The sequence below is a fragment of the Rhipicephalus sanguineus genome, chromosome 10 (genome assembly GCF_013339695.2).
Source record: "Rhipicephalus sanguineus isolate Rsan-2018 chromosome 10, BIME_Rsan_1.4, whole genome shotgun sequence".
Taxonomy (NCBI): Eukaryota; Metazoa; Arthropoda; class Arachnida; order Ixodida; family Ixodidae; genus Rhipicephalus; species Rhipicephalus sanguineus.
In genome coordinates this window covers 8,198,495-8,218,183 of record NC_051185.1, presented here as the reverse complement: position 1 = coordinate 8,218,183, position 19,689 = coordinate 8,198,495, and the positions used below count along the sequence as shown (strand labels likewise).

The 19,689-nt window shown below is 47.0% G+C and overlaps 1 protein-coding gene across 4 annotated transcripts in view; it reads right to left on the bottom strand.

Annotated features, from left to right (window-relative positions):
- The window catches only part of LOC119406955 (6-phosphofructo-2-kinase/fructose-2,6-bisphosphatase), a 163,377-nt gene that overhangs the window by 91,887 nt on the left and 51,801 nt on the right, over positions 1-19,689 (bottom strand). Inside the window, exon 1 of one of the 4 annotated variants that reach the window (XM_037673761.2) lies at positions 14,609-14,857. The exons of the other annotated variants lie outside the window; for them this stretch is intronic. Within the exon in view, the coding sequence (XP_037529689.1) occupies positions 14,609-14,678 (70 nt within the window). The 5' untranslated portion in view covers positions 14,679-14,857. Of the gene's footprint in view, positions 1-14,608; positions 14,858-19,689 lie in introns of those variants that run through there. 4 annotated transcript variants of the gene reach the window in all.

Below are 19,689 nucleotides of genomic sequence, written 5' to 3'. Positions count from 1 at the left end.
ATCGGTTGCTACAAACGAAGAAACAGTGTCATCGTGTCAGGACCTCGAGAGCTTGCTACAGTTTACCCGCATCGAAATCGAAAGCCGAGAGCGATCAGGGACACAAGAATCGTCAGAACGCACTCACAACTGCAAGCATATTCCATCGGCATCTGTGCTGCATACCGCGCATACGGGAAAGCCGAAATGTGGTGAGTGCTTCTTCTGCAAATCCATGAGACATGAAACGGAGGTATGCGACAGTTCTCTAACGCTCGAAGAGAAGAAAGATAGACTAGGCAGAAGCACATAAGCGTGCGCAGGGTTCCCCTTCAGGGGGGGCGAAGGTTCGTCGCAGCGCCCCCCTCCCTATTATGTCAATGTACGCGGCTGCCTTTGCGCCCCTCTTCTCGCCCCCCCTACAATGCAAAGGGCTTACTTTGCGCCCCCCCTTCTCGCCCCCTTGGCCCCCTTCTCGCCCCCTTGGCCCCCCCCCTGCGCACGCCTATGCAGAAGCATGAGGTGCTATAAATATGCACTATACCGGGGCACCTAGCCAGAGATTGTCGAAGACGCATACAGTGCCTTTCTTGTAAAAAAAGGCACGCAACAACTATGTGCAACCCAAACGCCAATGAAAAGAGTACTAGGAAACTGAACACAACGACAGCATGCGTTAACGAAACGCAGTCAGATCAGAACGAAAGATCAACTGCCGTAACGAGCTGCCAACTTGACGAAGGTGTACATCTTCAAACCTTTCGTTCTTGGGTGGGAAGAGAAGATAAGGCTTGCTACATAAGAGGAATCTTAGACAGCGGCAGCCAGCGTTCATTTATAAAGGAAGAACTCGCTACACGTTTGCAGCTGACAGTAATCGGAGAAACGAAGCTGGCAATCAACACGTTTGCGTCTGAAGTACCTTCCCAACCACGACGAAGTAAAATAGTCGAAGTGCACGTGAGAAGTCAGTTTGGAGACAAAGAACAGGTCATCGAAGCTATCATGATACCAGTGATCTGTCAAGATGTCGCAGTGACGAATACTGACTGTTCCTTTGGCAAGAACCTTCGTGAACTGAAGATGGTATTAGCGGACGAGCTTACCATTCCTATGGCGCAAGCAGAGCCTGGAATAAGTCTGCTTATTGGATCAGACCAAATATGGAAGATCATAACCGGTGAAGTCATCAGAAGCCAAGAAATTGAAGGACTAGTGGCTATTAACACTATATTGGGTTGGACACTACAAGGACCTGTGAAGAAAAGGAGCTTTGTTCAAAGCACGTCCAGAGTGATGGTATGTGTATTAACAACAGATATACGTTCACAATCGGAGATTAATGATGATCTGCAATCCTTTTGGACTTTGGATGTTATGGGCATCTCCCCAGAGGAAGAACAGTTAACTTCTTCAACCACGTTGTCCAGGTTCCTAGAGAATATTGTCAAGAAGGATCGACGGTACGAAGTTGCAGTGCCGTGCAAAGAACCTGACATAGAATTAATTGAAGACAACTACCTCGTCGCACGTAACCGCCTTCAGAGCCTTGTACGACGACTATCAACCAAAAAAGGCCTGCTGGAACGGTACGACCATGCCATTCGACAGTACGCTGACTCGGGACACGCGGAAGTAGTCTCCAAAAGGAAACCCAATGAGGAGCGTACATATTACATGCCACACCGAGAAGTTATCCGTGAGGACTCTCTCACTACGAAGCTGAGGGTGGTATTTGATGCCTCGTCGCATGCAAGAGACCAAAAATCACTGAATGATTGCCTACAAACCGGGCCGAACTTGAATCCTCAGCTGCTACAAGTCCTCATGCGATTTCGCTGGTACAAAGTACCAATGACTGCAGACATAGAAAAAGCGTTTCTGCAGGTTGGTGTTAGACCACAAGACAGAGATCTCTTCAGGTTCTTGTGGTTTGCTGAGAAGTCGACGTTACCATTCAGGGAAGACGACATACAGGTCTGGCGAATGACACGAGTACCTTTCGGATCGACGTCAAGTTCACTCATGCTTACAGCGACCATTCAACATCACCTCAAAACAGGTGTAGACAACGAGCAGCACGTAGTGGCCCAACTACTTGCGAAGTCATTTTATGTAGACGATTTGCTGATTGGGGCGAATAATTTACAAGCAGCTGTAGAGCTTTACGCCACCACAAAGGCAAGAATGAATGACGCTGGAATGCCACTCAGAAAACGGACAACAAGTTGTCAAGAGCTGCAGGACATATTCGACTCAAACGAGCCAGCTATACCTAACGGCAGCGGACAAACGTCAACCACAACAAAAGTCCTCGGAATGACATGGAACATGGAGACCGACAGTCTTACTTACAGCTCTCAAAATATCTTGTCATTTCTGGAGAAGGCTCAAGATACAAAGCGCTTTCTTCTGCAAACAGTGTCGAGAGTTTATGACCCACTGGGACTAGTTGCTCCTTTCGTGGTACGAGGAAAGATGTTATTTCAGCAGCTGTGGGTCCGCAAAGTCGACTGGAATGAAGAGCTGCCAGATGATATAGCACGACAGTGGATGAGCTGGAGAAGTGATTTGGTTCACCTTCCCAAGGTCAATGTTCCCCGACGTTTGACGCCAGAGGCAGCTGATATACGTGACATTCAAATACACGTGTTTGTGGACTCAAGCACGAAAGCTTACGGAGCGTGCGCGTACGTTCGCGCTGAGCTAGCTAACGGCGACATCAGCACAAGTCTCATTGCTGCGAAATCAAGAATCGCCCCATTGAAGCCTCTCTCTTTACCACGCCTCGAGCTAATGGGAGCGCTAATAGGCAGCAGATTGCTAAAATATATAGAAGAAGCATATACTCCTTTTTTTGACAGACCACTTTCTTTTATGTGGACGGACTCTACAATTGTCCTGAATTGGATTCGAGCAGATTCATGCAAGCAAGAAGTCTTCGTTAAAAACCGCATCGCTGAAATCAAAGCAATGACTCAAATACGGGATTGCAGCTGGCAGCATTGCCCAGGTGACGAAAATCCTGCGGATTTGCTAACAAGGGGTGAATCGCTGGACGCCTTGATACAAAAGAACGTTTGGTGGCAAGGACCGAGTTGGCTGCGGCTGAGCCCTTCTGAATGGCCACTCAGGAAGCTTTTAGCTCCTGAAGAGGATCAGGAAGCAATCAACTCGACACATATAGCCCTTCAAATAGGTGACAAATCGCATGAGCGGAGAGCGCCAATCTTTGACGTAACAAGACACAGTTCTCTCATCAAACTGCTGAGAGCCACGGCGTGGGTACGGCGCTTCATACACAACGCTAATAAAAGTTGCCCGAGTTACGGAGGTCTGAAGACAGAGGAAATATTGGCAGCTGAGCGTTACTGGATACACCAAGTTCAAAGTGAAGCCTTTGGTGATGAAATGGTTGCGCTTCTTAAGAAGCAGGTTCTACCTAAAAGTTCAAAGGTGAATGACTTGCGACCGTTTCTAGATGAAGAAAACCCGCTTCGAATTGGTGGGAGGCTACAAAACCTCAATGAAAGCCCTGGTACAAAGCACCCATTGGTGCTGCCTGACGGTCATTACTTCACGTTTCTTGAGGTTCGAGATTCCCATGTTCGCACAATGCATGGAGGCATAACCGCCACGCTAAGCCACCTGAGAGAGCGCTTCTGGGTTATACGAGCTCGCCGAACAGTGAAGACGGTGATAAACCGTTGTGCGTTATGTGCTCGCTATAGAGCGAAGGCAAGCTCGCCGCCACAAGCTCCACTTCCCACCTGCAGGATTGAACGATCCAAGGTATTCGACACTACAGGTGTGGATTTCGCAGGACCAGTCTTTGCCAAAAAAGCCGGACAATGCGACCAAAAAATGTACATTGTAATTTTTACTTGTGCGTCAACGCGGGCGATACACTTGGAGTTGGTGACCGACATGACTGCGAAAGGCTTCCTGCTAGCATTCCGAAGGTTTATTGCTAGGAGAGGATTGCCCGGCGTCATTTACTCAGACAACGCTCGATCATTCAAAAAAGCGTCCAAGGAACTCAGGGAGGTAATGGACCGAATCAAAGAGACCGACTTCCAGTCGTTCATCACGACACAGCGGATTAAATGGAAATTCATCGTAGATGCGGCGCCGTGGTGGGGCGGTTGGTGGGAAAGACTGATTAGATCAGTGAAGACGTCTCTACGAAAAGTCCTCGGACGAAACAGCCTTTTTGCTGAAGAACTCGGTACGCTACTTACCGAGGTCGAAGCTGTGGTTAATTCCCGACCGCTTACTTACGCCTGCCTCGAAGCTGGTGAGCCATCCGCGATTACGCCAGCACATTTTCTTATAGGCCAACAATTTACCACTTTGCCGGATGGTAATTCAACAGAAGATTCAGTGAACCACAGCGGTGCGAAGGAATATTCACGGCGTTTACAACACCGCCAAAGTTTGTTGGATCATTTTTGGAGACGTTGGAAGCACGAGTATATTCTCACTCTACCATCTGCACATCGTTCTCCTGGATCTTCCTCCCGCAACCTAGCAGTTGGAGACATCGTTATTGTGGACACACCCAACAAAGCGAAGTTTATGTGGCCTCTGGCAAAAGTTGAAGAAGTTTACCTCGGCAATGACGGAATTGTTCGCGCTTGCTTGTTACGCCTGGGTAGCGGAAAAGTTTTGAAAAGACCCGCGCAGAAGATATACTACCTGGAGATCGGCGCTACCACAACTGAGGCCCCGGAAGATGTTGGGACCTAGAAAAGAAGATGAAGACGAAGCGAAGAAACGACCCACTACGCACGTGTTTTTCTTCTTTTCTACACTCTTAAAAAAAAGTTAGTAAAAAGGTTGTAACTGCAAGCAAATAGGTAGTAACTACAGCGGTTACTAACTTTCTTGGACCGTTACTAACCTTTTGCTACCTGTTTACTACCTACGTTAGTAAATAGTTACTACCTGCAACCGTTGCTAACTTTTTCCTACCTGTTTACTACCTACGTTAGTAACTGCAAGCAAATAGGTAGTAACTGCAGCCGTTACTAACTTTCATGGACCGTTACTACCTTTTTCCTACCTGGCCGTTAACTATACTTAATCTAAAATTGTAGTTAATACCTATTGTGTTAATTTATAACTGGAATCGTCTCGACAGATCATTTTAAATCGAAAACTGGTGAAAAAAATGTCCATGGATCAAGAAAAAAATCTAAATTTTCGTTTTAAAATTACGCAACCGCGATTTCTAAGCATCGTTCTCCTATTCTGAAAACGGAGGAGCTAAAGTTAATGAAGTGTAAGCAAGTGCTATATGCGTTTTAGTACACAATATAAATTCCAACAAGCTAGCATGACAGGCGGACGTGAAAGAACCACAGGTGGTTAAAATTAATCCGGAGTCTATACGGCGCGTCTCAATCATATTGTGGTTTTGGCACGTGAAATCGCAAAAATGATTATTACTAGCTTTTTACTGTCTATGTACTAGCACATGAATCAATTGAAATGCATTGAGGCTATGTTAGTGGGCTTAGTACCTTGTCTCGACCGCTGTACATAATGCTTTTTTGCGGCAGTTTTATAGCAAATAGACATGACATATTGTTTCTTTTAATACGGTTGATTAAAAGTCTTGTGCTACGTCCACAAGCGCACATAATCCGGTAGTAGGGTAGGGTACTTTAGGGTCACATTTTTTGATAATTCATCGTGAAACACAGGTGCTCACTGGTACCAGTCGCGCATCTCCAATGTAGGGGCTATAAATACCCCGGGAGTCGCTTAGTAAGTACTGTCGCGTAGTGAACTTGTTGTTGCGTTTGTGTATTCTTCTGGTTCATGACACTCCACGCAGGATTAGCCGAAGTTGTTTCGTAGTGTGGCATTATGAATTTTGTCACTGTTAATAATGTGGCAAAATGAACACGTTGGTATCAGTTACTACTTTTTTTACAACCTTTATTTTACTACCTATGGTTAGTAACAGCAAGGGTAGTAACAGTTACTAATCGTTGTTAGTAACGGCAAAGGTAGTAGCAGTTACCACCCTTGCCGTTACTAACTGCACTTACTAACAGGGTTGTAACATATGTGACAAGCCGTTACAACCCCAAAGTTAGCAAGTACTGCTACCTTTTTTTTAAGAGTGTAGGTCCCAACACTAAGCAAACATAGTAAGAGACATGTGCGTGAGATTATCGAAGCTGAGACGATTCAAAGGTTGGGTGATGAATGTGTCAGTTCGCCGTCAGTCATATCAAATAAAGAGTGAGCATTTCTTCGATCGGATTTTCCAAGATGATAGAAAGTGTATCTGTTTTGACATGCGCATTGGTGTGGCTGTTTTCTATATTTATGCTAGGAAAATTCATCAAATAAACTGTTGTAAGTTCAGCGCTGTGTGTGTTTCCTTCCTGTGTCCCCGTCGTAGTTTCGCGCTGTGTGTTTCACTTCAGTCATAATCACACCGTGCTTTTGGAAAGTAAAACCCAACAATTATTATATTATTGAAACACTAACGAGAACCGCGAAGCGGTTCAGCGTAGGTTACTGGCACCCCAGGGACACGGGCTCACCAGTAACACTGGCGAAATAACGATACTTAACAAACGCCAGGCAGAACCTTGCCTTTCACTCAAAATTTAAAACGGTGGTATGACGTCATTATTGACGTTTCTATTAAGGTCACGTGCACTCGTGCTGTTGAGGTGCATAACAGACTATCCCGAAGTTACGCGAATGTAGACGCCAACAGCACCAATGTTGGCGTCGTTATGTGAGGGAAAGAGGAATGTAAAAACGCTCGTGTACCTAAATTCGGATGCCTGCGAACCCTGGGAGGTCAAAATTAATGCGGATTCCTGCGCTGCGGCTTTCGACCGTCGCACGTTGATACCCTATCGGTGGCGCCAAGCGAACGGGTAAATACAGGCAATCGCTTCGTACGAGGCAGCCGCTTGTTTTGCCTGTCTGCCGAGCGTGTCGCAATCTGGCGCGTGACTGCCCTGCGGCCGCTCACGTGCGACAATGCAGCGCTATCTGCGTCAGCCCAAACAGACGCTGCTTCCCCGTAATCTTACGCACACATCGCGATTCCGACAGCAGACTGCTCAGAACTAGGAGTATTAGCAGGAAAGCGAACACAAAGAACGTGCAAAGTCATGCATGTCTCGACATCAGGCGCTTACTTCGCCAGAGGACGCAAAAAATCATAAGGATCCCAATATTTTGCCCTTGGTATGTTCCAACATCTTGAGAGATCTCGCATGTTGCATTATCGCGAGATCTTGTCCCCGCTTACATTCGGGACAACATCCATTCCTCAGAACGGTACCTCTCACCGCTTTGAGTTTGTCCGATAGATTCTATCACACACAGAAGCGTCACTTACGGGGGCACACACTTCGGCAGCAGTGGCTACGCTAGGGGGGTGGCCCGGTGAGGTAGGGAATAAGTTCGCCTGTGAACCGGAACGGGTTCCTCCCGTCCCATGCGACTACTCGGCCATCTTAAACCACTATGCAGGACTTAGGCGAACTTATTCCCTACCTCACCGAACACTAAACAAAGAGGAATCTGTCAGCTGGAGACAAATTCAAACCGGCACGTTTCCAAATTTGCACACCCTCAGTAAGATGCATCCTTTGGCATACTCTCCTCACTGCCCATGGTGTTCAGCTAAAGCTACTCTATACTGCATCATGTGGGCATGTCAGGCCATTACAAGCCTTACCCCATTACAAAATCCTACAGCGGAGCGATGGGAAGAGCTGCTGGCCAGCGAGGACATGGAAGATCAGCTGAGTCTGATTGACCGGGCCCGCAGAGCGGCTGCTGCAAGCGGAGCCCTGGACTGAGGGCCCCCCACCGCAAGACAAGGATCTCCGAAAGCTTCTCCGCAGATATTCTACTGCAAATAAGTTCTCACCACCACCGCCTAGGGGGGTGGTTTGGTGGGTTCAATGTACCCCCCCCCCACCGAAATTTGAACGTATTAAATTGTGTACAAAATGTATGTTTGTATGTGCACTCCCATTTGACACCCGCCTAACTTCACTAATTAAAAAGTTAATTATTTTAACTTTCTTAGTGTCCAAAATTATGTCTTCAGCCATCTTAAGATGCCTGCCGCTACAAAAACAAAAGCAATTGTGAAGGCAGCGAAGAAATATCGCATTTTCCTTAGTGTCGAGAATTATCGGACGTATTTCTTGAAACACCCGCAGTTCGCATTCCAAACCCTCTTCCCCAGCCACCTTATCCTAGGAGAATGGGATACCTACGCCTCTGATAACACGGAAATAAAGAAAGATAAGCAAGGCCGGTGCATGCCTTACGTTATTCTTACGAGCCGGACAGCGCGGTAATCGGCGAAAAGGTCGCGCAAGCCTGCAGCATCCCATGCACGGGGACCGAGTGTCGCACGTGAGCGACTGCAAAGCGATCACGCGCAGATTACGACACACACACACACACACACACACACACACACACACACACACACACACACACACACACACACACACACACACACACACATACACACACAAGGCAGGCTGCACGCACGCAAAGCGACAGATTGTCCGTATTTGCCCGTTCGCGTGCGCCACTGATAGCAACGAAGGACGAGGGGCTGGACGCGCGCACTTTACGTGTATAGATAGCTGTCGAGAGCGTTGCCGCCGCTCAAGGTGAACGCTCCATCGCGCAACGGTGTTTGCGCAGACGCTCTTCTCTTTCTCAGAAACTGACGCCGCGCGCATACTTCAGAAGGAAAAGAAGGGAGATATCGAAGGACTGAACCCGCTAACACAGGCATGCAATTAGGAAGGGAGTTTGAGTGGGGGAGGTGAATGGAAATGGACATCAAAGCAATTGGCACACCACGTTTTAAGCGAACTCTGAGGGTCAATGCAATCCACCAGCGCACAATCTCGACGAGGACAAGAAGGAAGAGCACACCACAGCGCTGAACTTACAATTTTATTAGAACACTTTTTTCTTACGTATATTCGGCAATGAAACACATCATTGCGCATATCTCAAGATTAACGGTCCTCCATGAGCTATACGTTAGGTGATCAGTGCGTTAGCTCTGCAAGTACTGTTATCGAGTAAAGGACTGCAATTTCAACGACTAGGGTTTAAAAGCTGATGGAAAGTTGCAACCAACAAGCCCAAGTTTTCAGTATTCAGGTCAGTACACAACAGTTCCAGCTTCTTTAAGAAATTAAATACCGTGGTTTCACGTGGCATAATAAGTTCTGGGGTTTTACGTGCCAAACCCCAATATGATTATGAAGCAAGCCGTAGTGAAGGTCTCCAGGAATTTCGACCACCTGCGTGCACCCAACAATCTAAGTACACGGACCTCTAGCATTTCGCCTTCATCGAAATGCGACCGCCGCAGCCGAGATCGAGCCAACAACCTTCGGGTCAGCAGCAGAGCGCCTTACCCACTGTATACCACAGCGGCGGCTGGTTTTATAAAACCAGCCACCACATAATTATGAGGTTTGTTTGTTCGTTTGATCGACTGATTCTTTAAGGGGTTGTTTGATTGATCGATCGATTCTTTGAGTTTTTGTTGGATTTAATCATCGCTCTATTGGTTTAGTGCTTGTTTGCTGTGGATCCCAAGCGAATTCAGCCCTTAGAACGCGCCATATAGCGGGGGACTCCGAATTATGACCACATGGTGTTCTACAATGTGCACCTAAATCACAGTGCACCGATGATCACTGCAATTCGCCCGCATCGCAGTGCGGCAGCCGTGGCCGGTAATCGAACCCGCGTCCTCGAGCTAAACAGCGCCACACCTCAGCCGCTAAGCTATACCACGGTATGGTCTCGTTCCCTCTCGCGTGCGCATTCTTTTCTGTTCGCAGCACTGACAGAGAGACGGCCGTCGGGGCCAAAAAATAAGAGCACGCAAGCGACCTTCACAAAGCAACCGCTACGGCGAAAGAGTTTCCACAAATTAAAAAAAAAGAAAACGCAAAACGTGTTTATTTGGAGTGGCGCTTCTATCCTGCGTGCACGGCTCACCTGTTGCCTCTACGGAGAGATCATCAGAGCAGACGTTCAGACATTCGGCTTGGGCACATGCACACGCCATATAATAATCATATTTTTCATAGTTTTCGATAAAACTTGTAGAAATATGAATATCGATTTAAGTCGCACGATTAACTTATAAGCTTACGCAGTGCAGTGATGCCAGCAGTTGAATACTTAGAGGGGAGGCTTGGCTATCCAGAAAAAAAAAATGCAATACAGAGAAGATTTAGCGGTAAATGCAAGAAAAATGTGTTAGCGTTTCCATAAGTTATAACTTCCGTTACGTTGATAGCCAATATTGGCCAATATTAGCCAGTGGTGTTCGTGCGAGGCATAGCCGGTCATCAACCAAAGGTCGCCTTCAGAGAAATTCGCGCCTATGACCCTTTTTTAATGCTAACGAAAGGGTACAGACGCCACCCTTAAGATCGCGCAGCAGCTCGCTGTGACGTCACAAACGCCGATATTATCTACTCGGGTGCGGCTAATTGATAAAGGAAGCTAGGCCACGCTTGTCTTGTAAAGTAACCAGAGGACCAACATATAGAGTTCCGATAACTTTTCCTGCCTCAATACTGCCACACTTCGAGAAACTATTCAAGGCAATGTCGTTACGACATAGTAATGGCCGCGGTCGAATTAGAACTAGACAAAGTGCACGGGCAGACTATCACTATCAGACTCCCTGTTTAAGTAGGCTAAATTTATTTAGTTAAAATGTATAGGTTCAATAAATATTTTATTCGGTGCTATACGCTAAGTCTTTTTCTATTTTAGAGGCGATTTAGCCCTACACGTACTATTCACTGTGTGCGTGTGTGATTCAGATCACCTTCGTGCATCATGCTTGCTTTCGCGAAAAAAAAAATGCTTATCTTATCGCTAAAAAAACTTGTCCGCAAAGTTCCTTGATGTTGCGACATCTCCCTGCACTAAACAACAATGCGTCGTCGAGTGGCGCGATCCGAAGAGAGGTAACCCGTCACACGCAATAATCCTGAACGGTTGCGTAAAGTTCTCCGCGGCACCGCATATCGCAAACTAACCGGATTCGATCGTTTATTGTATCCGCGTGGCCGTTATACGACTCTACCTGGCTGGAATTGTCTCTCTCGTTCTCTCTCTCGTCTTTTTCTCTTTTTTTTTCCCCTTTACTCTCTGAACGAGATCAAGTCAGCAAATATCTATCGACGCCCTTGATGGCCCAGAGCACTCTATATAATTGCAGCACCGCCTAGCAAAGCGCTATAATACAAAAAAAGAGAAAGATCTGTAGTAACAACCGGAATATAATACGCGGCTTCGTTCGTAGATTATGGGACGTCAAGCTCACTTCGCCAATATCAAACGAATACCAAAGTCTATTGCTCTTTCCTTTGTCGTCTCCTATGATATGAAGCAACACTTCGGTCTGTCGTATTGCGTGGTGATGAATTATCATTACACTTATGTAGTAATCGACGCTCTTTGACCATGCCTGATCAATGCTCTCAAACGTCACACATCGTCGCCAGCCCGTCTTACGTACACTGCATGACGAAGGCCTCTACCACTGATCTCCAAACCCACCATGTCCTGCGCGAGCCGATTCCATTTTATGCCATCTTCTTTTTTCTTCGCAGTCGATGTACTGACCCTCCCCCGACCCCCCTCCGAAAAGCTTTCTGCACCTAACGTGGTTGTGCCCTGCCTCCGGGATCAGAGCGAATGCAAGCTCTTCCGCACTTCACCTGGTTTTAGGGGCGAAGCTCCTTAAGGCGGCACCCGTTCGTCCCTCGTAGTCGTCGTGGTCGTAGTAGTGAGTAACAAGTCTTACGCTTTGACCTCCAAGGTGGTGCCGGTGGGAGATTTCTCCTGTGCGTTGTTGAACAATAAAAAATTCGCAGCGTGCGCGTTAACTAAAAGCCGAATTCTTCTGTCTCTCATTCCCCATTAGCAGCCATTGGCATGTTCCAGTAGGAAACGTTAGTAGAAGTACAAGCGTAAGTGTTAGATAAAAGCCGACTTCTTCTGTCTCTCATTGCCATTAGCAGCCATTGTTTACCTCCAAGGTAGTGCCTGGTGAGATTTCTCCTGTGCGTGATTAAACAATAAAAATTTTGTTCAAAACGCCGTTGATTGATGAAATAAACCAACGAAAGACGCCAGATGTTTTGTAAAAGCAGAACGAAAGAACGCCAGATGTTTTCTTAAAGTGTAGTAGTAGTAGTTGCATGTAGCCACCTCGCCCGATCGTCAACGGGCGAGGTGGACCGGCAACGGCGCGAGGACCCTGCCGTACGAGAGTTAAATCACACTAAAAGACATACTTTGCGGGCGATACACTCTAGTGAGCTTTCAACTTTTCGTCTTAATGTACATGATAAAGAAATTATTTCTACGAAAAACGCAAGGCACACCTTGAGCAATATGTTTGGTTTTGGGACGCTAAATGGAACCATGAGGCGATGCGAAGCCGGAGCACTTGCACGATCGCGTTCCGTTGGCTTTCGTTGGGCATGCTACCGACCTCGCGTCGTGGAACGCGCGTCCTGTCTTCCCTCTAGCCTTGCCTTTAATTCGCACAGGGCGAGCGGGGAATGCGGTCGCTCTTGGCGCTCTTTCGCTCGGGAGCGGACTTCTTCCTTGCATTTCACCGATCACAAGTGATAATGAAGGGACCACGTAAACCAACAGTACAATAAAAGTTTGATGTTTAATATATACACGATGTTTCACACTCTTTATATTATGTACTGGGCGCATTTCACGGAAGAGTTTCACGGTTTACAGATGATTCCCTCCGTAGCTTCGCCCCACTCATCATCATTCACCCCGTGGATATGCTGTGATTTTTTGCACTGCCTCCGTGATCGGCTCACCTTTGACCAAGCGACGGTGTCATGTGATGACGCCATAATGTAACGTCCCGGCACGTGACGTCACGGTTACGTCCCAAATTTTGGCAATCAGTGGCGTCCCGATGACGTCATCACCACAATGATGCAATAATTTTTTTGCATGAATTGTGTTGACGCCAACGGTCAATTTTCGCGTTTGATGAGGCATCTAAGGCTATCGCCTTAATGAGCGTACGAGCACGCATGTGTGAATGAATTATTCGCAGTACACGTGCACTATCTGCGTAAAAAGCGCATCGCAGCGGCGATAACAAAAAGAGATGTGATTGAGGCGGGGCGGAAGTGAATCGATTTACTTCACATCTTTTTAGTATCTTCATATGCTTTACTTAATACATTTAAAGCACCTTCATATGCTTACTTCGTATATTTAAAGCCGCTTCATATGCTTAAGCGCAAAGAAACACGATGACGCAAAATGAGACACCGATGACACGTATGCATCCTCGTGTTTCTTTGCGCTCAAACATGAGATACGCAGTACCAACCCGCCTACCAGACGGTCCGATTCATTTCGTTGAGCTTCCCTCACGCAATGTTTACATTATGACGGACATTTATCTAGAGAGACGGACCGAGTCAACGAGGGCAGGCCGACAATCAATTGCGTCACTAAGTGGGGCAATTTCACTAACCGGCTCTGGCGAAGTTAAAGAAAAAGGTAGAGCGCTTGCCAAGAGCAGCGACTCCGAATGCTGACCCCTCCTCCTCTCTCCTTGCCGGATGTAACGTTATCGCGGAAATATCAACGCTCGTCTTTCCTCCTCTCCAGCGCGTTTTCGTCCCGCGCGCCTCTGCAATGGCACAGCTCTTATAAAAAGACACAGGCATTGTCAGTGACCTCCTTAAAAAAAAAAAAAAAAGACGGGTATTACCGAAACGGAGATCGAAAGTTGAGTCAACTTGAGCGATAATTTCTTCACGCGGTAACAGTTCGTGAAAATGTGTTCGCGCGGTATATATAGTGACCGCGACTCACTGGATGACGACACGTCAACGCTCACTGATATCATCTCACACGCGTGAATCACTAATCCTTTCACATCGTACGCGCACGTGACTCAGGCTCGATAAGAATCGCGCATGCGCCGCAGCGTGTTCCGCCTCGTCATCCTTACATTCGCGCGATATCAGCGCTGACAGATAGGAGCAGATAAGCAAAACATAAACAGATAGAGTATACGCCTGCTGTAACAGAAAACCAAACACGCACACAGACAGATAATAAATAAATAAATACATTAATTAATAGAAGACTTGGGAAACTTAACACGCATGCATACGTCGAACAAGGAAGGGCAATTTGATGTCAAAGGCATATAAGGGCTGCAAAAAGAAAATACAAAATAAAGAAAGAAGAAAGAAAAACAATTCAGAACCCTCGTATGTATAGCCCCTACAGCCTTCAATCTTCTTCTTTTTTTCTTTTGTTTTTCCTGCGTATGTCGCGATTTCACAGTGCATCACGGCAAACACAACCGATATGGCTTGAAGTCTTGTAGATCCGTTCTGGCTGCCTTACTGCAAGCGTCTGAAGAGTTATCGCGGCGATTCATGAAGTCCTGATTTTCACTCCAAACAAAAAGTTAATTACTACAAGAGCTCAATAAACGAAAGATAAAAAATAAGAAAGCTTCCGGTATGCGCGACTCGCTCGAAGTATGTGAGAGACAAGAACCCACCTCGTATAGGAAAAGGTTTCAGGCTGTCGCTGATCTTGCGGATCCGCGGAGTAGGCGAAGTGCGTCCCATATTCCGAACTCGGATGAGAGATGTCCCGAGCTCACTCCTTCCTCAAGTTTGCTTCGAAGCCGAACAATAACGCCGCTGGGTAAACGCGGCAACAGCAGCACGGCACGAGAAACACACCACCGGCAAGCTCACACCTCAAAGCCTCCACTGGCAAGTCGTGGAGGAAGGAGCCCTTTTAAGAACTCCGTTCGCGTACGCGGCCGAACGAGGCAGAGACACCGCTGACGACGGCGATGACGAATGACAATCACGAACGGCCGTATGGGGCACCAAAAAGGGGGAAAAAAAAGAGATAGAGAGATCACGCCGGTCTCCAAACTGGCCAATGATTCACCAAATCGTAGCCACGTTATCTCCCGTCGAAGGTCGACGAAGAAATCTTAACTTCCGTCGAAGAAGACGAGATCACCAGAGGCACCGTAATCGCGACGCAGAATGGCCCGTGTCACGTGACAAAAACAACGAACTCCGTTCCAGTTGGTTTTCACGTGTCGAGGAAGCTTCGCAGCATGTTTCTGCACTTTGAAAGGGGCGGACTACGTTGCTTCGATGGGATGAGGCTCCGCGGGAGTACTGCGTGCGCTACCAGTAACCCGGCCGATTTATATACCGAGCGCAACGGTTTTTTGTTTTTTTTTCGGCACGTTCGGAGAGTAGACGATCGCTTCGCTGCCCCCTATCGCGTGCGCGGTGGTTCGCACCGGAGACTCCGAGTGCGTATGTATCGGAGTGATGGAAGAAGAAGAAGTAGAAGCTGCTTGCGGCTTCCGAGATTCTAGCGCCAGCCAATGGGAGAGAGTGTGTAAGAGAAAGGGAAAGCAAATCGGACCAAACTCCGCGACGATGATGAAGCCGTTGCGCTGCCGCCAGACCGCGGTGCCGTCACCTTCTCCCTCTCCCTCTTCTTGGAGAGAGTGAGAGGGGTTTGTTCTGAGCTGCATATCTGCACGTGAGCGGCGGCGCGTCTCTTGGCTCGCCGTCCATCTAACTCCCACTAGACTCACAACGCGCGCGCGCGAGCGGAGGCCAAGGTTGAGAACGAGAGAGAGGGAAAGAAAGGGAGTTGCGTGTGGCCGTGAGCGAGCTGCGCGGGCGGTCAGCCCGTCATGCGTAGATAGATAAAAGAGGACGACTGAAGAAACAGACTGCACAAGCCGGCGCGGTTGATCTCGTTTTAACTCTCGAAATGATATGTGACAAGATACCGGAAATACCGGCCGAAGATAACGATTCCACAGATATTTCGGCATCTAGCGCGCACACAAGACAAGGACCGAGTGACAACCGACGAAGACAGGCGCTGTCTTGTGCGCTAGATGCTGAAGTGAAATACCAACATGCCCAGAGTTACGTGATTCTATGGATAACTTGTACTGATGTCGTCACTGCCCCGCCATCTTAGGGCACGAGAACGTTGAAGATTCGCGTAGGCAAGAAAAGTCACAACACGACAGACGCGTCTTGCGCGGAGACTGCAGTGATAACAGCGATAATCTGCCGAAAGACTGTCACCGTCAAGTGCAAGGAGATACATTCGCATCGATATTCTGTCCTGACATCACCGTGGCAACCACTTCTGGGTACTAGCGCCGTGAGAATCAGCATTCATGACGTCACGTGAAGCCCGTCTCTTAGACGGGCTATTCCTTTTATCGTGTTGTGCACGTTAAAGAACCCCAGGTAGTCGAAATTTCCGGAGCCCTCCACTACGGCGTCGCTCATTATCATATCGTGGTTTTCGGGCGTTAAACCCCAACAATTATTATTATATATTTTATCGTGTTTCGTCAGTCACCCGAGTGGTTCTAAACTTTCGTTATGACAGCAATCGGTGTGCTGCGAAAGGCCGGTGATACGAAAGGCATAGAATTCAGAGACGAGAATGATTTCGTTACACGGGCCAGAATTTCCAACAAAGGAAAGACCTCATTTCGATGGGGTGAAATGCGAATTACTTATGAACCATGTCACTTGTACTTTGATAATGGTTCAATAAACTTCAAACTTCAAACACCCGTGTATTTAGATTTATGTGCACGTTAAAGAACCCCAGGTGGTCAAAAATAATCTGGTGTTTTGTAATAGTATGGTGGTCTAGGCACGTAAAACCCCAGCAATTATCATTCATACATTCACTTTTGCAGGCATTTAAAATCAATACGGCGCAGAACTGTTTCTGTTGAAATAGAGGCCTGGGACTTCGTCTTCCGGTCCCATCGTGGGCGGAGACGCCGACTTGATCTTGGAGGGGGGGGCTCCGGCTTTCCTAGATTTCAGTTCCTCAGGATTCACATAAAGTTCTTGTCATGTCATGGGAACGCCATGCAGTTCGCGATGACGTTAGGTGTGAGTGTCGTTTGCTGCGAACTACCTTGAACGTGCCGTGTGAACACGCACGCACGCACAAAAGGCAATGAGAACGCCACGATTGGTGTCGCAACGACCGCGCTCTGATGACAACAATGCGCTTCTTCGGCGCGCTCACAGAAATGTGCACGCATGGACGACAGGAGCAGATATAGTTAGACGTGACGCAATGGGCGTAACGTAAGACGAGCAACCGGCGTCGTGAAGCCGATGCTCGCCGCGATAGAGGCGTACGTGTTTTCCGTACTCTGCACACGTGCATGGGCTCTCTGCAGAAACTGCTGGAGCTTCACTGGATCGATGGGCTAGCTACAGTAAAGAGACGCTACCCGAAGAAAGAATTTGTCTCGTATTATTAAATTATCGTGCCACAACACCAAAAGCATCGCTCTTGCTGCGACAATACGCTTGGTCAGCACGAAAACGCGCAGAAAGAAAATAAGAGAAAAAGAAAAGCGACACGACCTTTACGTAATTTCATATCCAGATGTATTCCTACGAAATCGAAACAAGAGACCATTTCTTTTTATTGTGTAATATATTGTATTTTATAAATTCTAATAATAGAAAAGATACCTTGTATAGCTCCACTTCAGAAGATAGGACTAGCAATAAACGTTGCTGTAATTTTATCATTTGGCGGCCCCACATTAGGTTATAGCCACAGGGATGCCTGCTCTGCTGTGTTCGGTTACATAAATGAAACAAAAAGATTACCGTGTTAGTCTATTTCTATCTATTCATATTCTTGGCTCCCAAATTCGTCATTATTTCCGCCAGAAAGTCCAGATGATAGTCTGACCGCTAGCTCGTTAAGCATTTTCATTTATACGATGTTTCATTTTTAACCTAAATTTACAGCTTCCTTTAGCTACATAGGTCTTTACCTAACTAGGACAGACGCTCATCCTGTCCTGTCACGTGTATACTGTCAATTAGTTTCCGTTCCTGCTGCTTTTTCGATCCTAACTTTTACGATATGTTGTACCAACTAACCAACCAGGCCACCATCTTGAACCCTTCAAGGCGCGCTGACCTGTCGATATATGCTTAGAACGCGTGAGTGCAGTAGCTTGCACCGCTAGCACGATACACATTGTTTCTTTTAGAAGGCAGAACTAAACTCCACGAAAGAGGGTGGATCGAAGAGCGACTGGACTGCGTCTACGTGACGCAGAGGCGCGACCACGATTCTTCGGCCTTCCAAGGCGTTCACCTTTCAAGAACGAACTTCACACAAAGAATAACAAAAAAAAACACAAAAAAAGCGAAGGGGTTTACGTGAAACGTGTCACGTACTCCAGCGCGTCCGTCAATTGCGTTGCGAGCACAGTCGCAAATGACAGGCCATCTGCGTTGCAACGCGCCCGTCCACGAGAACAAGGCGCACGCTAGACCTCGCCTTCGGAGAACAGAGCGCACTTGAAGTCGTGACGCGATACCCTTCGCTGTAGTGCGCACGGAAGAAGAGGAGGCGGTCAACATTTTACGGCAGTTTCCCAATGCCCAACCCATGGCATTAAGTGTGTAGCTTTTGCAAAGTTCAATACAGCGCCCCAGATGGACGGTTGGGCAGCATTACAGCGCTGCAAAGGAAAGAAAGATGTCGAGGGGTGACTCAAGCTAGAGCTTTAAACTTTAAGGACAAAACCTAAACGTTGAAGGTTAAGAGAGTAAAAGAAAAAAAAAACGAATATCTGGGGACAAATCCTATAAGTTCAGGGCATGAAATCCCCCTACATAGTGTTTCGAGCGCCACGTCTGTTTTCTAGCAAAAAATAAACAATTTAGAAAACAGGTATTTCCCCGCTACGAAAGCCGTCCCGTCAAGCGCACTATAGGTACATGACAATGGGCCTGCAGCACCCAAGTTACAAAAGGTGATTGCCCGATTGCCTCAGGCTCCTAGAGCGCCGCTAAGCTCGAAAGCGTGAGTTCGTATCCCGGCCGCGGCGGCCGCATTTCTATAGGGATCACTCACGTGCGCGTTAAGGAACCCTACGTGGTTGAAAATAGGGTCCCTAGCTACAGCATGCCTCATAACCATGTCTATACTACACTATTTCTTTTTTTCTATGCCCTAAAAGATTCATACCCGAAAAAAATTTTCTATACCCTAATTTTTTATATACCATAAAGGCCCATTCGGGTATTACATAGTGGGGGAGTGAGCCAGACTTGCAACGTGCATAAAAATAAGAACATTCATAGCATACAATTATATAGTCATATACAGTAAAAAAAGAAAAAAAAGTGCACGAGCAAGTAAGCACTGGACACAGAATTAATTACAGATTTAGAGAAATATTCGTTAACAAAATTATCATGATTAGTAACTGATACAATGTCTCTCCGGTAGTTCATTCCAATGGTATACTGCCAAAAGTAGCGGTGGATGACGATACAGATTCGTGCGTGCAAAACAGGGTTGTACTTTAAATGGGTGATCAAGACGGTGGAAAATATTGAGCAGTAATGATGCGATATTCGCAGAACAGCGATCTACTATGATAAAGCGTGTGAAAATAAGATAACCGCGCTATTGGTCTACGTTTTTGCAGGGAGGCCACTGAAAGCGATTCCTTGATTATCTGTGATGCTGTAGTTACGCGAGTATCTTTGTGTGATAAACCTTGCCGCTTTG